The sequence below is a fragment of the Ovis aries genome, chromosome 9, assembly GCF_016772045.2.
Source record: "Ovis aries strain OAR_USU_Benz2616 breed Rambouillet chromosome 9, ARS-UI_Ramb_v3.0, whole genome shotgun sequence".
In the NCBI taxonomy this organism is placed as follows: Eukaryota; Metazoa; Chordata; class Mammalia; order Artiodactyla; family Bovidae; genus Ovis; species Ovis aries.
Window position 1 is genome coordinate 79,003,069 of NC_056062.1, and position 19,866 is coordinate 79,022,934.

Below are 19,866 nucleotides of genomic sequence, written 5' to 3' on the forward strand. Positions count from 1 at the left end.
CTTGGAGATCAGGAAAGAATTCTAGAGGAAAATGATATAGGTGTTGAAACCTTTAGACTCAGCCAAGAAGAGGGGTAGAGACAGAAAATTCAGACAGTCTCAAAGGGGCGTGAGATCTGACATATTCTAGAACCTGGAACCACTGGAAGAAGCCAGTGTGGCTGAAGCACAGAATGTGAGAAGAGATAAGGCCAGACGGGCATGGAGGCACAAGATTACCAGTCAAATTAAGGGTCTGGATTTTTTTTTCTCACATACAGTGAGAAGCTATCCAAAAACTTTTTATCACGAAGTAGCATGATGAGCATAAATTATTTAAATGGGACTACCCTGGCGGTCTAGTGGTTAAGAGTCCGCTTGCCAATGCAGGGAACATGGGTTTGATCTCTGGTCTGGGAAGATCCCACATGCCTTGGGGCAACTAAGCCTGTGCACAACTACTGAAGCCTGCGTGCTTGAGAACCTGTGCTCTGCAATGAGAGAAGTTACTGCAATGACAAGTCTTTGCACCATAACTAGAGAGTAGTCCCTGCTCATTGCAACTAGAGAAAAAGCCCGCATAGTAACGAAGACCCAGTGCAGCAAAAAATTAAAAATTAATTAAAAAAAAAAAAAGAAAATTACACTTCACTTTCCTTTGAAAAAAAAAAAATTGCTAAAACATCACTTTGCAATGGAACAAAATAGAAAGCCCAGAGATAAATCCACACACATATGGACACCTTATCTTTGACAAAGGAGGCAAGAATATACAATGGAGTAAAGACAATCTCTTTAACAAGTGGTGCTGGGAAAACTGGTCAACCACTTGTAAAAGAATGAAACTAGATCACTTTCTAACACCGCACACAAAATAAACTCAAAATGGATTAAAGATCTAAATGTAAGACCAGAAAATATAAAACTCCTAGAGGAGAACATAGGCAAAACACTCTCAGACATAAAATCCTGGAAATAAAAGCAAAATAAACAAATGGGATCTAATTAAAATTAAAAGCTTCTGCACAACAAAGGAAAATATAAGCAAGGTGAAAAGACAGCCTTCTGAATGGGAGAAAATAATAGCAAATGAAGCAACTGACAAACAACTAATCTCAAAAATATACAAGCAACTTCTGCAGCTCAATTCCAGAAAATAAACGACCCAATCAAAAAATGGGCCAAAGAACTAAATAGACATTTCTCAAAGAAGACATACGGATGGCTAACAAACACATGAAAAGATGCTCAACATCACTCATTATCAGAGAAATGCAAATCAAAACCACAATGAGGTACCACTTCACACCAGTCAGAATGGCTGCGATCCAAAAATCTGCAAGCAATAAATGCTGGAGGGGTGTGGAGAAAGGAACCCTCCTACACTGTTGGTGGAATGCAAACTAGTACAGCCACTATGGAGAACAGTGTAGATTCCTTAAAAATTGCAAATAGAACTACCTTATGACCCAGCAATCCCACTGCTGGGCATAGAATGGAAAGAGACACATGTACCCCAATGTTCATCGCAGCACTGTTTATAATAGCCAGGACTTGGAAACAACCTAGATGTCCATCAGCAGATGAATGGATAAGAAAGCTGTGGTACATATACACAATGGAGTATTACTCAGCCGTTAAAAAGAATTCATTTGAATCAGTTCTGATGAGATGGATGAAACTGGAGCCGATTATACAGAGTGAAGTAAGCCAGAAAGAAAAACACCAATACAGTATACTAACACATATATATGGAATTTAGGAAGATGGCAATGACGACCCTGTATGCAAGACAGGAAAAGACACAGATGTGTATAACGGACTTTTGGACTCAGAGGGAGAGGGTGGGATGATTTGGGAGAATGGCATTCTAACATGTATACTATCATGTAAGAATTGAATCGCCAGTCTATGTCTGACACAGGATACAGCATGCTTGGGGCTGGTTCATGGGGATGACCCAGAAAGATGTTATGGGGAGGGAGGTGGGAGGGGGTTCATGTTTGGGAACGCATTAAGAATCAAAGATTTTAAAATTTTAAAAACAAACAAACAAAAAAAAAACATCACTTTGCCTCCTATGTGGAAAAAAGGAGCAAAAAATGGGAACAATGAAAGAAAGTTGAGAAGCTGCTTCAGGACCCAAGCCAGAGACGACAGTGGTTGAGACTAGTGTGGAAACAGTGAAGAAAGAGAGGTTGCCTTTGGTTTTTAAACTTTATCTGTCTTCCAACAGCTCAAACTCTGATGGGCTCTACCACTGTATCAGACATGTCCAATCTGCGAGAGGCATGGACACTGAGAGGCACTGATACAGGAAAACAGACCAAATCTGAACCCAAAGTGTTCACATGTGAGTCTGATTCCTCATCTACTCTCTACTCTCCAGACCTGCGCAATCAACATGGTGGTCACATGACACAGAGAGCTGTGAATTTACCTGTTCATCACTGGAATAAGTGAAAGTACCAATTCACTGCCTCGGCCACACGAGCCACTCAGTAGCTACCTGGGGCTGGTGGCTCCCAAACTGGACAGCACAGAGAAACAGCATCCTTGCAGAAAGTTCTGCTACACAGAGGTGCATTTGACACATTGCTCTCAACCTGCTAGAGACCATCCTGAACACGAGCCCCAGAGAATATGCATCACACAAAGACAAACAAAAAAACCTGGCATATACTTTCAGGGATTTTAGGGGCAGCTCCCGGTTACCTACTTACCTATAGCAGAAGTTAAGACCCTTTACAAAATTCAGAAGCTGCAGGAGCAGTCTGTATTTAAATAAGAATCCGTTTACTTGCTACATTCACTTAGACTTGCTATTCTAGGAGAAGTGAAAGATAAAGTCTTTGATAATAAGCATGACTAGGCAAACAAACACGTATAAGCTATGGCCAAAAACGCTCCCAAATTATATGCTGCTGCTACTGCTAAGTCACTTCAGTCATGTCCGACTCTGTGCGACCCCATAGACGGCAACCCACTAAGGCTCCTCTGTCCCTGGGATTCTCCAGGCAAGAATACTGGAGTGGGTTGCCATTGCCTTCTCCGAAACTATATGTTAGGTTTCGCAAATTTGCTAAGGAGGGCCTGACCAGAATACAGCAATGCAATCAGGTTTACTCTTACGGTGTGGATGGAAGCAGCTTTGAGCGCCTCAGTTAAGATGGAGTGAGAGAGAGGACCGATCAGCCGGAATCTGTTCATCTCCATAGTCAAATCACTGAAAGAAAAGAGAAGGGCTTTATACTGCATATAATGTCTGTCTCACTGACAAAAACAAAGCACGGCTTCACTGAAAATGTTCAGTAGATTCAGAGTAGGTTCAGCCCATACCGGATCACGATGCCTGTGGCTGGAGAGAGCCAAGAATATGGTTGAAGTGGATCTCTAGTTCCATCACCGATGACTTTTTTAACTGGTTGAGCATTTTCCCCATCATCTTTCCGTTTTCTTTTCTTGCCGACTTTTTCTTCAGGCAGGTCAACCTGGCTTTTCTCTTGAGACGGTGTCAGAAGGGGATCTGGGGTCCGGACAGTTGTCTTGGTAGGTTCCATACACTGGCACACTGCTTTTATCTCCTCTAAGATATCCTAAGGACACATTCAAACATTTTAAGCTCTGAATTTAAATACAAGTTTAAGTTGGCTTAGTTTATTTTTTCTACCTGTAAAAATTTATATTCCTATGTCACACAAATGAAGCTAAATTTAAAATCGTCAAAAAGCTTTTTCGATTCCTCTGAAAAGCTTTTTTGATTCCTCTGAGTAGTGCTTGACACACAGAACAAAAAAAAGAACTCCTAAATGTACAAGACTCATGAAAACAACATGACTACTCTGACCAAATTTTTTTTAAACTAGTCTAAAGATGAATTTGGAGAAAATTTACAATCTACTGTATAAAAGCAATGAGAGTGTTAATAGAGGGAAGCTAAGCTAAACGCAGTATTAAAAAATTGTCAGAATCACTCAAAACAGATTCTCATCATCAAACTGGCTCCAACAAGCACATGAATACCAATGAACCAGTTAAGGATAATGGAAGCACTAGTCCAGGGCACCATCTCAAGCCATTTGTATAAGACTGGTTTCATCTCTACTCCTACTCTGGCCTTACCAAAAGTCAGGTCAAGATTTGCTTCACTTATTAATACTAACATAACTATCCTCCCTATATTCCAATACAAAGCAATCAGTCAAACTTTCACACTATTTAAATTTCTGTAGCACTCATTTCTAACAGTAATCAAGAATACACTGACTAAGTGATGAGAAATAATATCAAGGATTATACCTGTTTAAGAGCTGGATGAAGCCAGATCCACAACTGCCTGCTCTCAGAAGTGTCACCAGGGGTCCCCTGGGCCTTCCACATAAATGTCACAGGGCCCAGCATTTCTAGGGGATACTTATTTGCCCGGTAAAGCATGACACTCCCTTGGCACTTTCCAGACAAACAGTGGACCGAGGCAAAAGTCAATCCTAACATAAACAAAAACAAAATTCCAAGATCATTTACTGTCTATCTTCATAACAGATGAGGTTTTAGTTTTGGTTGTTGCTTAGATCAAACCCTGGCACATGATAAGTTCTCAATAAAAATTTGTTGAGAAAATGATTTAATGAATTTTGAGTTTCTTCCTATCTAGATTTACTGCATCAGAATAATGGTTCCCTCACTTTATACTTAGTATGTTAGAAATGATTTAAAAGGTACCCCAAGCTTTCCTTACATGAATATACTCGTTAGGAATAAGAACTATCTCCGTAAATCCTGTTTAAATGCCAAAATGCTTATAGAAGATACTTGTTCATGAAATGAATAAATATACAGACTTAAACAGGACTCAGCTCTGAAATAAGTTTACCTGTGTCTATGCTACACATTGAAGAAAGTGCTTTGAGTATTTCTTCCTCTTTGCCCTCTAACTCCAAACAACAGTAGTAGGATAAATCCTGTAAAAAGAGGGAGATACAATTAAATACTTGAATTTCTACTTAAAATGTAAGTGGCAGTGTCTTACTTTTCAGAAAGGAGGTATGTGTTTTATCCTATAGTCACAGATAAGTTCCAAGTGGTATGTAAAAACTACTGCCTTTAAGGATTATCCCTCCCCAAAATCTACCTCAAGTGAAAAATCAAAGTAGAATAAGCAAGACTGTAATAAATTCAGCAAAATGATGTTAAAGACGCTCAGTTTGGTTAGCTAACTTAGGGCCTTAGGATTACTCAACACTCAGCCTAAAGACACATGAGGCAATTTATCCCACGTTTCTCCCCTGCTCAGTCTCTCTCTTTTGCTTGTTTAATATTGTTTATTTGGCTGCTCTGGATCCTAGCTGTTGACATGAAGGATCTAGTTTCCTGACCAGGCATCAAACCCAGGCCCCCTGCCTTGGGAGCCACTGGAGCACCAGGGAAGCCCCATCCCCTGCTCAGTATGAACCACGGCATCCAACTCTGACTAAGCAATGTACAAGGAAAAGTGTGAGTAATGAGAATAAAGCCTTAGCGATTTAAACAGGATGAAGAGAGCTCAGACTGAGCTAATAAAATCAATTATGTTAAACATATAATAATGGTTAATAGTTACTGAAAGGTTATTGAGTGCCAGCGCGGGGTTAACTCCTTACTGGACTGTCATTTAATCTTCCCAACACCTGATGATCAGATGCCAGCATTAACTTATTTGCCGGGTGAGGACATGGAGACAGAGACTGCTACTTGAACAGTCATATCATCAGAAAGTGGAGAAGCTGGCATGAGTCAGGCTCACTGACCCCCAGGCTAACCCCTCTGCCACAGGTCCTGTAAGCAAATCCAGTACACATGGAAACTAAAATGCCAAGTGCAGCAAAGGCTGCAACAAACTCATGTTCATCTGTGCTGACAGAAATCTTCCAGCAACAGTGATCCACTCCCAGCTGTCAGCGGCAGAGTGTGTACAATTGGCTGACAGCAGAGAATGATGGTTAAGAGCATGGAACTCTGGAGCCAGACGACCTGGGCTCAAATCCCAGCTTCACCACTCATTAGCTGTACAGCTGTGGGTAAACTGCCCAACTTCTCTGTACTTCAGCTTCCTCATTTGTAAAATGGAAATAATAATAAACACTTACCCCATACTGTTGCTGTAAGGATTAAGTGAGTAAACATATGTAAAGTACTAAAACAGACATTAAGTATTCAAAAATATTTATTACTAGCTATTATTTTTATTACTTAGGGCAGATGTAAAGAAAGTATGGGATAACCTCAGCAAAAATTCTGCCCCAAATGAGGAGTAACTATGTCTGCCTTACAATCTGAGTGATGGTAGTGGAGAAAGCATGGGCCAGGGGAGTCGGCTTCCCAGAGCTAGGTAGGTCGCCAGCAACATGTGTGGCCCTAGGCAAGTCACTTGATCACTCCAAATCCCAGATCCGCAATGTAAAATGAAGAATTTGACTCTAATCCATGATTTCTGCTACTGAGTCTTCAAATCAAAGGCTCTTAAGAGGTCCCTGTGTTTTACTTATACCCATTAGGATGGCAATTATCAAAAAAAAAACAAAAAGCCAGCAAACACCAGGTGTGGTGAGGATGTGCAGAACCTGCTGATGGGCATGTAAAATGGTAGAGCCTCTACGGAAAACAGTATGATGGTTCCTCAAAAAATTAAACCAGGAACTATCTCATGATCCAGCAGTTCCACTCCGGGGCATGTACCCAAAAGAACTGAGAGCAAAGAGCTGCAGGGATGTTTGTACAACGTGTCCACAGCGGCATTACTCGAGACAGCCAAGAAGTGGAGACCACCCAAGAGTGGATCAACGTTGATGGATGGATGAATGGATGGATGATGAATGGATAAACACAACGTGGTATAAAATACAACGGAATATCATTCCGCCTTAAAAACAGGGAAATTCTGACACATGATACAACATGGATGAACCTTGAAGACATCATGCTAAGGGAAATAAGCCAGTCTCAAAAATACAAGTATCATATGATTCTACTTATGTGAGCCACCTAGAGGGGTCAAATTTATAAAGATAAAAAGTAGAATGGTAGCTGACAGAGACCAGGGTGAGACAGGAATGGGGACTTCAGTGTTTAATGGATGCAGGATTTCAGCTTGAGGAGACGAACAAGTCCTGGAGACGGATGGTAATGACAGTCACACAACAATGTGAATCTACTTAAGACCTAAGTAATAAGTACCACGGAAGTGCAGACTTAAAAATAAAATGGCAAATCTGACGTTAGGTCTCTTTTACCACAGATTTTTTTCAGGTTCTTGTACTGATTATTCTGCTATATTGCTCTCAAGAGGTATCAGAGGATGCTAATACGAACAGCTTTCTAAAGTTGGTCAAGGCCATCCTGCCATTGAAAGGCCCTCTGCAAAGAACAGATTGCTAAGTGAAGTCGCTCAGTCCTGTCCGACTCTGCAACCCCATGGACTGGGGTCTTTTGCGACTACCAGGATCCTCAGTCCATGGGATTTTCCAGGGAAGAATACTGGAGTGGGTTGCCATTTCCTCCTCCAGGGGATCTTCCCAACCCAGGGATCAAACCTGGGTCTCCCGCATTGTAGGCAGACACTTTTCCGTCTGAGCTACCGGGGAAGCCCACAGATTGCTAAACATGTACTGAAAAAGAGAGGAAGCGATTTCACGTGGAGCTGGGGGGACTGGGGCAGGCTGCTGGGGTGGAGGAGCTAGACAGCCAAGACAGACAAAGACTATTACGCAGCTCTAAGATCAGCTCCAAACTCAACTGTCCTCTCAAAGACTTTTTTTAATTTTTATTTTTAATTTTTTAATTTTAAAATCTTTAATTCTTACATGTGTTCCCAAACATGAACCCCCTTCCCACCTCCCTCCCCATAACATCTCTGTGGGTCATCCCCATGCACCAGCCCCAAGCATGCTGTATCCTACGCCTGACATAGACTGGCGATTCAATTCTTACATGATAGTATACATGTTAGAATGCCATTCTCCCAAATCATCCCACCCTCTCCCTCTCCCTCTGAGTCCAAAAGTCCATTATACACATCTGTGTCTTTATTCCTATCTTGCATACAGGGTCGTCATTGCCATCTTCCTAAATTCCATATATATGTGTTAGTATACTGTATTGGTGTTTTTCTTTCTGGCTTACTTCACTCTGTATAATCGGCTCCAGTTTCATCCATCTCATCAGAACTGATTCAAATGAATTCTTTTTAACGGCTGAGTAATACTCCATTGTGTATATGTACCACAGCTTTCTTATCCATTCATCTGCTGATGGACATCTAGGTTGTTTCCATGTCCTGGCTATTATAAACAGTGCTGCGATGAACACATGTGTCTCTTTCCATTCTGGTTTCCTCGGTGTGTATGCCCAGCAGTGGGATTGCTGGGTCATAAGGTACACTTCCCAGCAGAGACGGTTCTCAAACATCTATGGTGGCAAATGACTGCTAAATGAATCAGTGCTGAATCAGCCTGGAGCATGACCAATAAGACCCCGCGGGCTCTGGTTTCTACTTATTTCTCCAGAACTACTCTCACCCTAACGTTAGCCCTGCTCTCACTCTCTTCGTCTTTGTCACAGTGTGTTTATTTCGATCCTTCCCTATCTGGCTGCCTGCTGCCTTCCCCACTCTGGCAATTTCTTAGCCCTTAGAGCTCGGCTCAGACATCACTTGCGTGGCGAAGCACTCCTCTTCCCGTTATGAATATTCATAGCATTGCACAGTTTTCCCTTACAACAAAACTGAATGTTAGGCTAATTATCTGACTGTCAGTCTCCCCCCAAAACTTGAGGCTGCTTCAACTCCAGCATCTAGCAAAATGGTTCTCGCCCAGTAATTATTTTTAAAATACGTCATCTTAGATAGGGCTTTGGCCTACCACGAACTCTTTCAAAAGGGTGGGGAAGAGTCTAAACAGAAACAGAGGGGAGCGCACTGAGCGGCCGCTGGCTCTGGAAGCCTACCTGGAGGAGGCAGCGGCTCGTCATGGCCCGGTAGCAGGCTCTGTGGCTCTTGACTGTCGGCCTCTCTCCCAGGCAGTAGCCCCACCTCTTGACCATGTGAAACCGCTTCGCGTGCCAGATGTGAGTTTCCAGCCATTTGTTCTTCTTCTGTCTCCGGTTAAACTCCAGTATGCGGTTTATGTGACATCGTCGAGCTTTATGGCACTTATTTTTTGAGTGTTCTTTTTTCTGATGAACTGCTTTCTCTGCCTATAGTTTCAAGAAGACAGGCAGATCCCTGTTTGTGACCATCTCAAAACAAAGTTAAGTGTTAGGAATTCAAAGAGCTAGTTTTAGGTGAAGTGAAATACTTTAGGACTCCATTAGTTTGTGCAATTTTTTAATTTGGTGATTTTTTCCAACAAAAGTAGAGGAGGTCACAGAAAGAATGAAGATTTTAGGAAAAGGCAAACCTAGGAAGGAAGCTCAGTTCTATCACTCATGAACTGGGCAAACTCTGGGGCCTGGGAAGATTAGAATATTTACAAAATGTTCAACATAGTAAGTCAAACTGATGTGTGGCTAACAATATCAGACAGGAAGAAAGAATAAATCAGATGCTAGTTCTTCATTGTTCTCTTTCTAGTTTTTTTAACCTCTAAGATCATAATTAAACCCCAAACTAAGGACCAAAAATATAAAAGTGGGAAAAACCTACACAACTCACATCACTTAAGTACTGAAAGACAAATGCTAAACGCTTTCATGAGGAAACAGACTTCTCATGAAATCGAGAAACTACAAAATTCCTGTTTAGTTTTCACTCTTCCTCTTCCATAGCTAAGCTAAAGTGCTGTGGGAAAAACTCTTCTCCATTAGCGTGTGGGCCCCTTAAGAAGATTCTACCTTAATGGACTCTAACCCCACCACCAGCACCATGCCAGTACCTAGACGGCACTTGACAAAGAAATTCTGAATCAATTAATGAGGATATAAGGTGCTTGGGCAATCACAGAATGACCAAACCAAGAATTTTGGTAAAGCCAAAAACAACAGGACTTGAACAAAAATTAAATCCAAGTTCAAGTTTTCCATTTCAAAAAAGACAAAAGGCAATCTTTCAACCTTCCAGCTCTAGACTGGTCACATTCCAAAGTGCAGAGCTAAATTACTTATCTGGTAAGAAGGTCAAAATTTATTTTAAATCTGACTGGGGAACACCAACTGTTTAACATCATAAAGAGAAAGAGGTTTCAAATGCTATATTTAAAAGTAGCTATAGTATCCAGCAGCCTGCTAATTTGGCGGGTATGGGGTAAAAGGGGGAAAGATAATGATAAACCAAAAAATATGCAAAATGAGTATGTTGTTTCTTAGTTTTCATTTTAATAAATTCTATTAGACTAATACTTCTCAATTTCTTCAAAGAACCACTAACCTAAACATTTACATTAAGGGACTCTCATACCTCTTTCTGGGCAATCTCCCGTAACCGCCGAGGAAGGCGTTTGACATTGTGGCTCATGGCTCTTCGTCGCATGTGCCGTGGCAGAGTCTGGAAAACCAGCGAATTAGAAGACTTCTGGGTCACCGCTTTCAACATGGCACTGATTTCAGCAGCTCGGGCTTGAGCAAAAGTAGAAGCTGGCAAAGGAAATAGCAATGCCATTTAAAAACTCATCTTGAATCAATACTTTTCCTGGTAGATTTCAGAAAGATGTTTAAATACACGAGCTTACAATTCATCCACTACCCTAACCTCCTAATAGATTAATACCAATAGTAGTTATTTCTGTATTTCATGATTGGGAAACTGTCCTTCAACTTATATTTTTCAAGTTTTCTGCAAGGATTCAGTTCTACTTTCCTAATCAGAAAAAAAAGTTTAAAAAATAAGCTTAAAAGGTTTTCTTTTTAAAACAGAGGGCTATATGCAATATAATCACAACCATTCTGAAGTATAATAATCCCACCAGAAAACAAAGAAAAACCAAAATCTTAGTTTTGATTCCAAGGGTTTTCTTCCTTTACAGTTTCTGCTTTTTTACAAACATATAACCATAATTATTTTCAGTTTTCTTTATTGAAAAAGAGACTCTTTTTTTCCCTAAAGAATAAACAAAGTGCTGGAGACACTTAAGTGAATTCCTCCAGGAAGGCATAAAGACCATAAGAATACAGGGTTATGAGGTAGTGGGGGCGAGGGGGAACGAGGGGGCATCGGGGAACGAGGCAACAAAGGGCCTGGAGACAGGATCTTACAGGCCTTGGCTGCCCTCAGACTGTGCTAAATTTGGTTTTATCTTTGGAGATGCGTGCTGAAAAGTATGGATGGCATTTTATATTTTTTAACAAGGAGGGAGTGGTGCCAATGACAACTTTAAGACAAAAAAGACAAATCAGGACCTCTAAGAAGATGGCGAGCGAGGCGGGGGGAGAGCACGCAGGCCCAGGCAGTGAGTCCAGGCTGCAGGTGAGACACGCCTGAAGTGAAAGTCTCTCAGTTGTGTCCGACTCTGAGACCCCATGGACTACACAGTCCATGGAATTCTCCAGGCCAGAATACTGGAGCGGGTACCCTGTCACTCCTCCAGGGGATCTTCCCAACCCACGTCTCCAGTACTGCGGGCGGATTCTTTACCAGCTGAGCCACCAGGGAAGCCCAAGAATACTGGAGTGGGTAGCCTATCGCTTCTCCAGAGGATCTTCCAGACCCAGGAATCAAACTGGGGTCTCCTGCATTGCAGGCAGATTCCTTACCAACTGAGCTACCAGAGGGCACTAGAAATCTGGCTGCAGGAGAAACAGAGCTCACTGTCCAATCATGCTTGACTTCCCTACAAACACCTACCGGTTATATACTTGGGAATCTCCTGAGAAGTGCCCTCGGGACCTGCTTTCCATCCTCCCTTTTTTCTAAAGGTTACCCTGGAGGAAGGCTGCTCCTTTGCATCAGACTCGGGCAGCGGACGGTGAGTCATTCTGGTCTGCCGCTGTCGGGAAGTTCCAGGATGAGACTCTAGTGTGTTTTCAAAAAGAAAACAAGAAGAAACAGGTCACTTTTATCAGAGATAAGGATGAGAGTGTTGGGTGACAACACTGATGGGGATTTCAGTCCTGTAACCCCCCTGTAAGGTAGCAATACCTGTCCTCCTCTGCAGGAGGAGGGCTCCCAGGTGGGGAGGTGAACTGACTTGCCCAAGGTCACACAGCTAGGAGGCGGCATGCTAGCTAACCATGTCCCTGTGACCACACAGAAGAACCTTGGATATAACAGATACAAGGGAAATTTTTTCTATAGAAATAGTGCAATGTGAATTTTACACCCAAGTTCCCTTAAATACTACAGTTCACTTGATTGTGCATATTTGGTCTTTCATCTCAATGCTCTGGTACACTCCAATAGATAGCCGCTATGCTAAGAAAGAAAGAAAGGCAATTTCTATACATATGCCTGGGCATTCAAAGCATTCTGACTTCAAGATATCATCAAATCCCTCTCTGTAAACACAGGGAAAGATCAGTGGAGAATTTCACCGCATTCCTGCTTGTTTCCATTGTGGTGACAATTATTAAGCCCCTATAATCATGAAACATGTTGCAAAGTCTGTCGTTGTGAGATATAAATGACATATGTGTTAAGGCTTCTCACCCGGCCTGTTGGGCATCAGTGTTGCATCTCAATCTATTTTCTATTTCCTGTTGCTGACTAATAAACAGCTATCCCCTTCACATTGCCTTATAAGATTTCTAAAATCAGTACAAAAGTTAAATGCAGACATGATAAAGGCACTGTATTTCTTTTAAGAAACATACCAGTGTCATTTAATAAACGGTTAAGGTACAGATAAAATATATCAGCTCTAAAATATGTACAGCCAGTTTTCATTATTCCCAGTCGCTACGTTCTAGAAAGTCACAGCCAACAGTGAATGAGTGAACACTGAGCCCTTGCTCCGAGAAAACATGTATGTGTCCATGTGTGTATGTGTGTTACATATATCTCAGAGATTACGGTCTTAAATCGTAAAAACAATTCAGCCTTTCTTATCTTTTCCAAAGTGAAAATGAAGCTCAGAAGTGTTAAGTGACCTGCCTGGGGCCGCTGCACAATCGGCATTCGAACCCCTGTGCCAGCGGGAGTTTCTCACACTACATGGCTCTGCCCCATCAGAATCCTTCCTCTGGTAAGAAGGTCAAACAGGACAGCACTGGGAACTCCACTGGAAATACCTGCATCAGGTCAATCAAAAATTTTCCCACTCTTGGCATGACCACCAAAGTGCCATGAGGATTAAGCTTGGGGTTACAAATTTAGCACCTAGGAGAATTTGCAAATACAAAGCTTGCAAATAATGAGGGTCAATTGCATCTATTTTTAATCTAGCTCCTCTATTATTTAGATGAGGATTACCAAAAGGAGCTGACAAAAGCAATCTGACCCATAGGGAAGTGTGTGTAGCGGGTACCATGTGTATCTTACCTTTTTGAGACTGGAAAGGTTTTCCACCTCCATTATGGTGCTTTACACCACTGTCAGCCACAAAGCCAGAGGATAAAGTCACATTGGTGGGCTGATTTCTCATTTTCTTTGCATGTTTTCTTTCTTTTGCATTAGACATTTCTGAAAAGAAAAGTAATAAATTTTGAAATAAATTTCAAAAATAAAAATAAATTTAATGAATAAATGTTCATGTGACTTAGAATTTGAATCTTCAACATAATACATCTCCATTTGTTATAGATGGGTTAATGATACCAAAATGTTATCATAGGGGACTTCCCTCGTGATCCAGTAGTTAAGACTTGGCCTTCCAGTGGAGGAGGCGCAGGTTCGATCCTGGTTGGGGAGCTAAGATGTCACATGGCCAAAAGACCAAAACATAAAAATAGAAGCAACACTGTAACACATTCAATAAAGACTTTAAAAATGGTCCACATTTTTAAAAAACAAACAAACTTTAAAAAAAAAGTTACTATGATACTGATCTACAGCAGGGATTTATAACCAGAGGGACTAGTATTAACACCAAAAATTCTTAATTCAATGGAAAAAAATAACTGTGTTGTACTGTCAAATAACTGAATCACGTACCAGGGTTGACACTGCATAAAGTTTGCTGGCAGGATGAAAAATGAAGATAAGATCCCTATGCCCTTGTAAAAAAAATTTAATTAGCTAAAACAGTTTATCAAAATTAAGTGAAACAAGAGCCACGTGAATCAATGAAAACCAAAATACACTATTCCAATATGATACCCTCACCAAAAACTGAACACAAATTACTAACAGTTTCATTTCTATTACTGAGATGAGGCCAGCTGCACCTTTAATTTAGAACTGCAAACGATTTCAATTTAAAGTAAGAAGACAAAGGGACAAAAACTTAGTGGAGCTTGACTCCACAGTGGTTCTCAGCTCTCAAACTCAATGCCTCCTTTCTTTTACTGAAGAGCTTGAAACACCTGTCTTCTATTTTTAAATGAAATTCATTAATTACATAACCTACTAGACACATAACTTTTATCAAAACAAGTCCTACAATATGCGCCCTCAGTGTGATGTAGGGGCGAACTAAAAGTAATTAGTGAAGTGAAAGTCACTGAGTCGTGTCTGACTCGTTGCAACCCCATGGACCATACAGTTCATGGAATTCTCCAGGTCAGAATACTGGAGTGGGTAGCCTTTCCCTTCTCTAGGGGATCTTCCCAACCCAGGGATTGAACCCAGGTCTCCACACTGCAGGCAGATTCTTTACCAGCTGAGCCACAAAGGATGCACAAAAGTAATTAAAATAATATTTATTTCCTATATTTAAGTATTTCATATAACTAGACATCATGAAATAGAGGTATGTTTAACTAAGGGGGATAATCACAGATACAGGCGCCAACAGAGGCGTGGGCATGATCTGTAGAGCTGGAGCGGGGTCCTAGAAGCCCCCACACAGCAGTCATTAACTCTTTCCTTGCTGACTGTAGGGAGTCAAGGGTCCTGCAGGAAGGAGACACTTGGAGGCTGGGAAGCTCAGTGCAGCCACAACCAAGCTGTTCTCCAAGCATTTAAATGTTTTAATACTAGCCTTTACTCATAGCTATACATAGAATTACATGCCCACAACAGCTACAAAGGCAAAGAGATACAGGTGTATACTAGTACCTGTTCGACAGGGCAGTAATGCCACTGGGGACATGGTTCCCTAAATTTGTAAACACTCTTTGGTAAAGTACAAATCTTATTTTTAAAGTTCAAAAATAAAAAAAATAAAAAATAAAGTTCACTCTTGCCTTTTTATTGTATTCCTAGAAAATTCAGTGCATATTAAATCCATGCAGCCACTACTTTACACAAAGCAGAGTCAGGTATCGTACACTGCAGGACGGCTAACATCCCTGACCCCTGTCTAGTAAATGGCAGCAGTGTTACCCCAATCACTATGCTTACCACCTGGACAAACTTTCAAAATTCACATCAGGATTTGCACCACACCCGATGAGTGCCATTGGGTTAAATTCACTTGTCTTCTTTCCAATTCAATACTTCATACAAAATCAAGAGTAATCTATGTGGCAGAGTGTTTAAGAGCCTTTACTTCAGAGTGAGAAAGACCTGGATTCAAATATCTTCCTTAACACTTTTTAGTCATATAATCTTAGGAAAATTATTTTCCCTCTTTGAGCTTCGGTCTCCCTTTCTATAAATGGGAATAATCTACAAATGGTTGTAAGGTAATGTACCCATCACAATGCATGGGGCTCTGCATAAACTAAGGGCTCAGTTAACAGTCACTCTTACTCTTAAATAAAAAATGAAGTAACAGAAATGTATCTCATTTTACTTTCTCACTCCATTCTGTTTTCACTTACATGAAAAACAACTTGATCTACACTCCAAAATATTTTCCAAACTTAAAAGTACATCGTAAGTAAACGGAGCTCTGCAGAACTCGTTGACTAGTGAAGGTCTTGATTCAGATCAGACTGTATTAAGAACCATTCAAAATTATCCTACCAAACAGTTTAGTCCACATGCTTGAATCAGAACTTACTCAGTGAAACACACCACTACCTGGGAGCCCTGGGCTGGCACACCAAATTTAGGAACCAGAAATCCTATCTCTGAGCTTAGGTTCGACAGTAGAAAATGAGCAGGTTGAACTAGCAAGGAGTCTCAAACAGTTCTGATGCCAGAAGAGAATGAATATAGAATACATCCTTATGAAGCCTGAGGATTTAGTTTAAAATAGCTTCCAGCAGGAATTTTAACTCTTATCTTTAACATTCATGTGAATTTTACATCTATTCCTAACAGTCACAGTTTTTGTTTTCATAGCCATTTTAGTCAAAACTTCAATGAGCACTAAGTATGTGCCAGGCTTTATAAAAGTGTTTTCTCTCAAATATTCACATAAATTGGACATGTCATATTTTCCCATCCAGCATATTATCCCCTGGCTGATCAGATACAACCCTTGGTAGAGTAGAATCTGATTTGAAAACCAGGGAATTAAACAGATGATCTCTGACTTATTTTAACCTAAAAAACTGGTGACTCAGACTTAATAAAATCTGCCTAATGAATACAGGCAGGCTGTTTCACAAAAAATATTAGTATTTCCCGTTTACTTCAGTTCAGTTGCTCAGTCATGTTCAACTCTTTGCGACCCCATGGAATGTAGCACGCCATGCTTCCCTGTCCATCACCAATTCCCAGAGCTTGCTCAAACTCATGTCCATCAAGTTGGTGATGCCATCCAACCATCTCATCCTCTGTCGTCCCCTTCTCCTCCTGACATCAATCCCCAGCATCAGGGTCTTTTCCAATGTGTCAGTTCTTCGCATCAGGTGGCCAAAGTATTAGAGTTTCGGCTTCAACATCAGTCCTTCCAATGAATATTCAGAACTGACTTCTTTTAGGATTGACTGGTTTGATCTCCTTGTAGTCCAAGGGACTCTCAAGAGTCTTCTCCAATACCACTCAAGTTTAATTATCTGTAATGCTTCAAGAGAGTGCCTATTTAAAAATCATATGGTGAAGTGTTCTTTAAATTAAAAACACCTAATTATCCAGTTTAATCAAATTTAATAAGCTTGGGGGTACCTATATGTGCTTAATAGCTTTGGGTTGTTTATATACCAAAGTAGCACATGAGTGTGGCCTCTTTGCTTAAAGAATTACTCATCTTCAGCACCAATATTTATTGAGAACTTTGTCAGGCCCTATTCCCCATGCCTTACTCACCTATTCTTACAATCCTGTGAGGGAAGTACTAGCACTACCCTCATTTCATAAATGAAAAAACCAAAGCACAGAGAGGTGAAACTAAGCTTGTGATTGTGCGGGGATTCAAACCAGGCAGTTTGGCTCTATTCACCATTCTTAAAAACAATTAAGAGAATAAGATTACATATAGTAAAAGATGACAGGGCTTCTCTGGTCGCTCAATGGTAAAGAATCCTCCTGCCAATGCAAGAGACCTGGGTTTGATCCCTGATCCGGGAAGATCCCACATGCCGAGGAGCAGCTAAGCCCCTGCACCACAACGCCTGGGCCTGTGCTGGGAGCCCAGGAGCTGCAGCTAGTGAGACCGCGCGCCCTAGAGCCTGTGCTCTGCAACAAGAGAAGCGACTGCAGTGGGATGCCTGCGTACCGCAACTCAAGTAGCCGCTACTTGCTGCAACGAGAGAAAAGCCCCAGCAGCAACTCACACACAACACAGGGGTCTAAAATGAACCCCCAAAATATATATATATATTTTTTAAGACTAAATTTTGTAGTACAGCACAATAAAAAACAGGATAAGGGAAAGAAAAAAGTGTGAATCTACAGGAAAAGTCAATGAGAACATAAGATTTCATTAGTCAGAACTTAGGGAAGAAAAGTATTCAAGAATCTGCTTCGTGACTTCAGGAATGAGGACTCTGGATAGCTAGAGTGGAAAGAGACAGCAGGAGAGGACAAAACTGAGAAGGCAAGGCTTGGAGGCAAAAACTCTAAACCAATGAAAAAGCTCTGAAGGTTCTCGGGTCAGAGTTGGAAAGCCAAAACCCCACACCATGTAGAGGTGTATGAGGTGGAAAAAAGAGGATTCTCTTATGTTTCAGAAGCAGGGGAGGACAGGAATTTTTGCCAGTCTTTTTCACTGCCACATCTCCAGGACCTAGCAGAGTGTCTTGCACAAAGCAGGGGCTCAATATATATATCTGCTGAATATACATGTACACGCATAAAATAAGAAGTGAAACATGCCTATAATGCACATTTTAACAGTAAAAAATATTTAGCCAAGTACCACTGCTTCTGATACTGCATGACTGAATATCTGCCAAGGGAACAGCTCTGGGGCCATTTGCTGCACCGAGATCAATAATCTCCTACTTGAAATCAGATGCCAGTCACTAGGCTTCTGCAGAGACATCTTGTAAATCTCGAGGGGCTCTCCAGAAGAGGAAGCATGAGGGGGCAGGGAGGAGGTGAACAGTGCCAAGTCTTCTCAAGGTTCTCCAAATGACCCATCTTATTCCTTTAGAGAGCGCAAGCCCAGTCCTAGGAGAACCTCTGCCTGGTGGGGCAATGCAGAGAAATGACAAAGTGGGCTCAAGATCACAAGGGCTGAAGTGTGAACAGATAAAGTAGGAGGTCCCCAGAAAAACAACCAGGCAAAGCTTTCTTGGCATTAGAGAAGCCATTTCTTGCCTAAGCCATTTTGTGATCTAAGCCTGGCCACAAGGCTTGTCCCTGAACAGCATGGCTCAGTAATAATGATCTTAATGGACCTAAAAAAAACGATCTTAAGATCCCCTGCAGCAGGAAATGGCAGCCCATGAAGGATTTTTGCCTAGGAAATGCCATGGACAAAGGAGCCTGGTAGGCTACAGTCCATGGGGTCTCAAAGAGAGTCAGACACTGAGCAACTGAAAGGCACCTAAAAAAACAACTATTATCAGGCAGGAGAAGTACCAATAATAAAAATCAGTTGTAAACTCCCATTTCTATTTCCATGACCAAGATTAGCCTGAAGCATTTTCTCCAGCTGTTTTACAGAATTTGAACCCCCTCAGGCACTCAATCATCAGATCAACTGGGATGATGCTGCTGATCCCCTCCCCTCACCCCGTGGCTTCCACTAAAACTAGAACTCTGTTGACCTTTGCCACAAGTCTATGCTGAATTGCCTTCCGCTGGAGCCCCTTCATGAATATGCATGTATCCCTAGCTTAAAACCTGGAGAAGGAAATGGCAACCCACTCCAGTATTCTTGCCTGGAAAATCCCCACGGACGGAGGAGCCTGGCAGGCTATACAGTCCAAGGGGTCGCAAAAGAGTCGGACACGACTCAAGCGACTTAACTTACTTTAGCTTAAAAGGTCCCGGATTTTCTGCTGGGGAGACACTGCTTTGGGAAAGATCCCCGGTATTCTACTCACTTGAAGCAAGTAATAAATCCTTCCTTCTGATCTTTGGCTTCATTGGGTCTTTTTGTTTCCTTTTTTTTTTTTTTTTCTTTTCTTTTTTTGGCTTGACACCCACCAAGACGTGACCCCAGTTCTCTGGTAAAAGTAGGAGGTGCCAAGCGGAAAGGCCCCAGCGCTGGCAGCAAGGGAAGAAGAGTAGGTTATAGTTGGGTGTGAGGACAATCCAAGAGGAGCCCGGCCAATATTGGGCCCTCGCAGGGGTCGGCCACACACTCTCTCCCACATTCGCGATCCCTGAGGGAGGCCAGCCCCTCACGACCTACCTGCCAGACGCCCGGTGGGAAGAAACCAGGACTCCCCACCCGAGTCCAGATGACAAGGTTGTGCCACAGTCACCGACGCGCCGGGAGCGGAAAACGAACTGGAACGCGCATGCGCCAGTGTGATCGCGGCCTCCACGTGGCCCAGAGTCGCACGGAGACTACAACTCCCAGAGGAGGCCGGGAGTCGCAC

The 19,866-nt window shown here is 41.8% G+C and overlaps 1 protein-coding gene across 1 annotated transcript in view; it reads right to left on the bottom strand.

The window, feature by feature from the left end:
- POP1 (POP1 homolog, ribonuclease P/MRP subunit) overlaps positions 1-19,776 on the bottom strand; it is a 36,575-nt gene extending 16,799 nt beyond the window's left edge. The window contains exons 1-9 of the mRNA XM_027973187.2: positions 19,677-19,776; positions 13,421-13,561; positions 11,789-11,956; positions 10,406-10,581; positions 8,959-9,207; positions 4,853-4,940; positions 4,279-4,466; positions 3,319-3,575; positions 3,112-3,205 (exon numbers count right to left, since the gene is read on the bottom strand). Coding sequence (XP_027828988.2) covers positions 3,112-3,205; positions 3,319-3,575; positions 4,279-4,466; positions 4,853-4,940; positions 8,959-9,207; positions 10,406-10,581; positions 11,789-11,956; positions 13,421-13,559 — 1,359 coding nt within the window. The 5' untranslated portion in view covers positions 13,560-13,561; positions 19,677-19,776. The remainder of the gene's footprint in view (positions 1-3,111; positions 3,206-3,318; positions 3,576-4,278; positions 4,467-4,852; positions 4,941-8,958; positions 9,208-10,405; positions 10,582-11,788; positions 11,957-13,420; positions 13,562-19,676) is intronic.
- Positions 19,777-19,866: the final 90 nt, after the last annotated feature.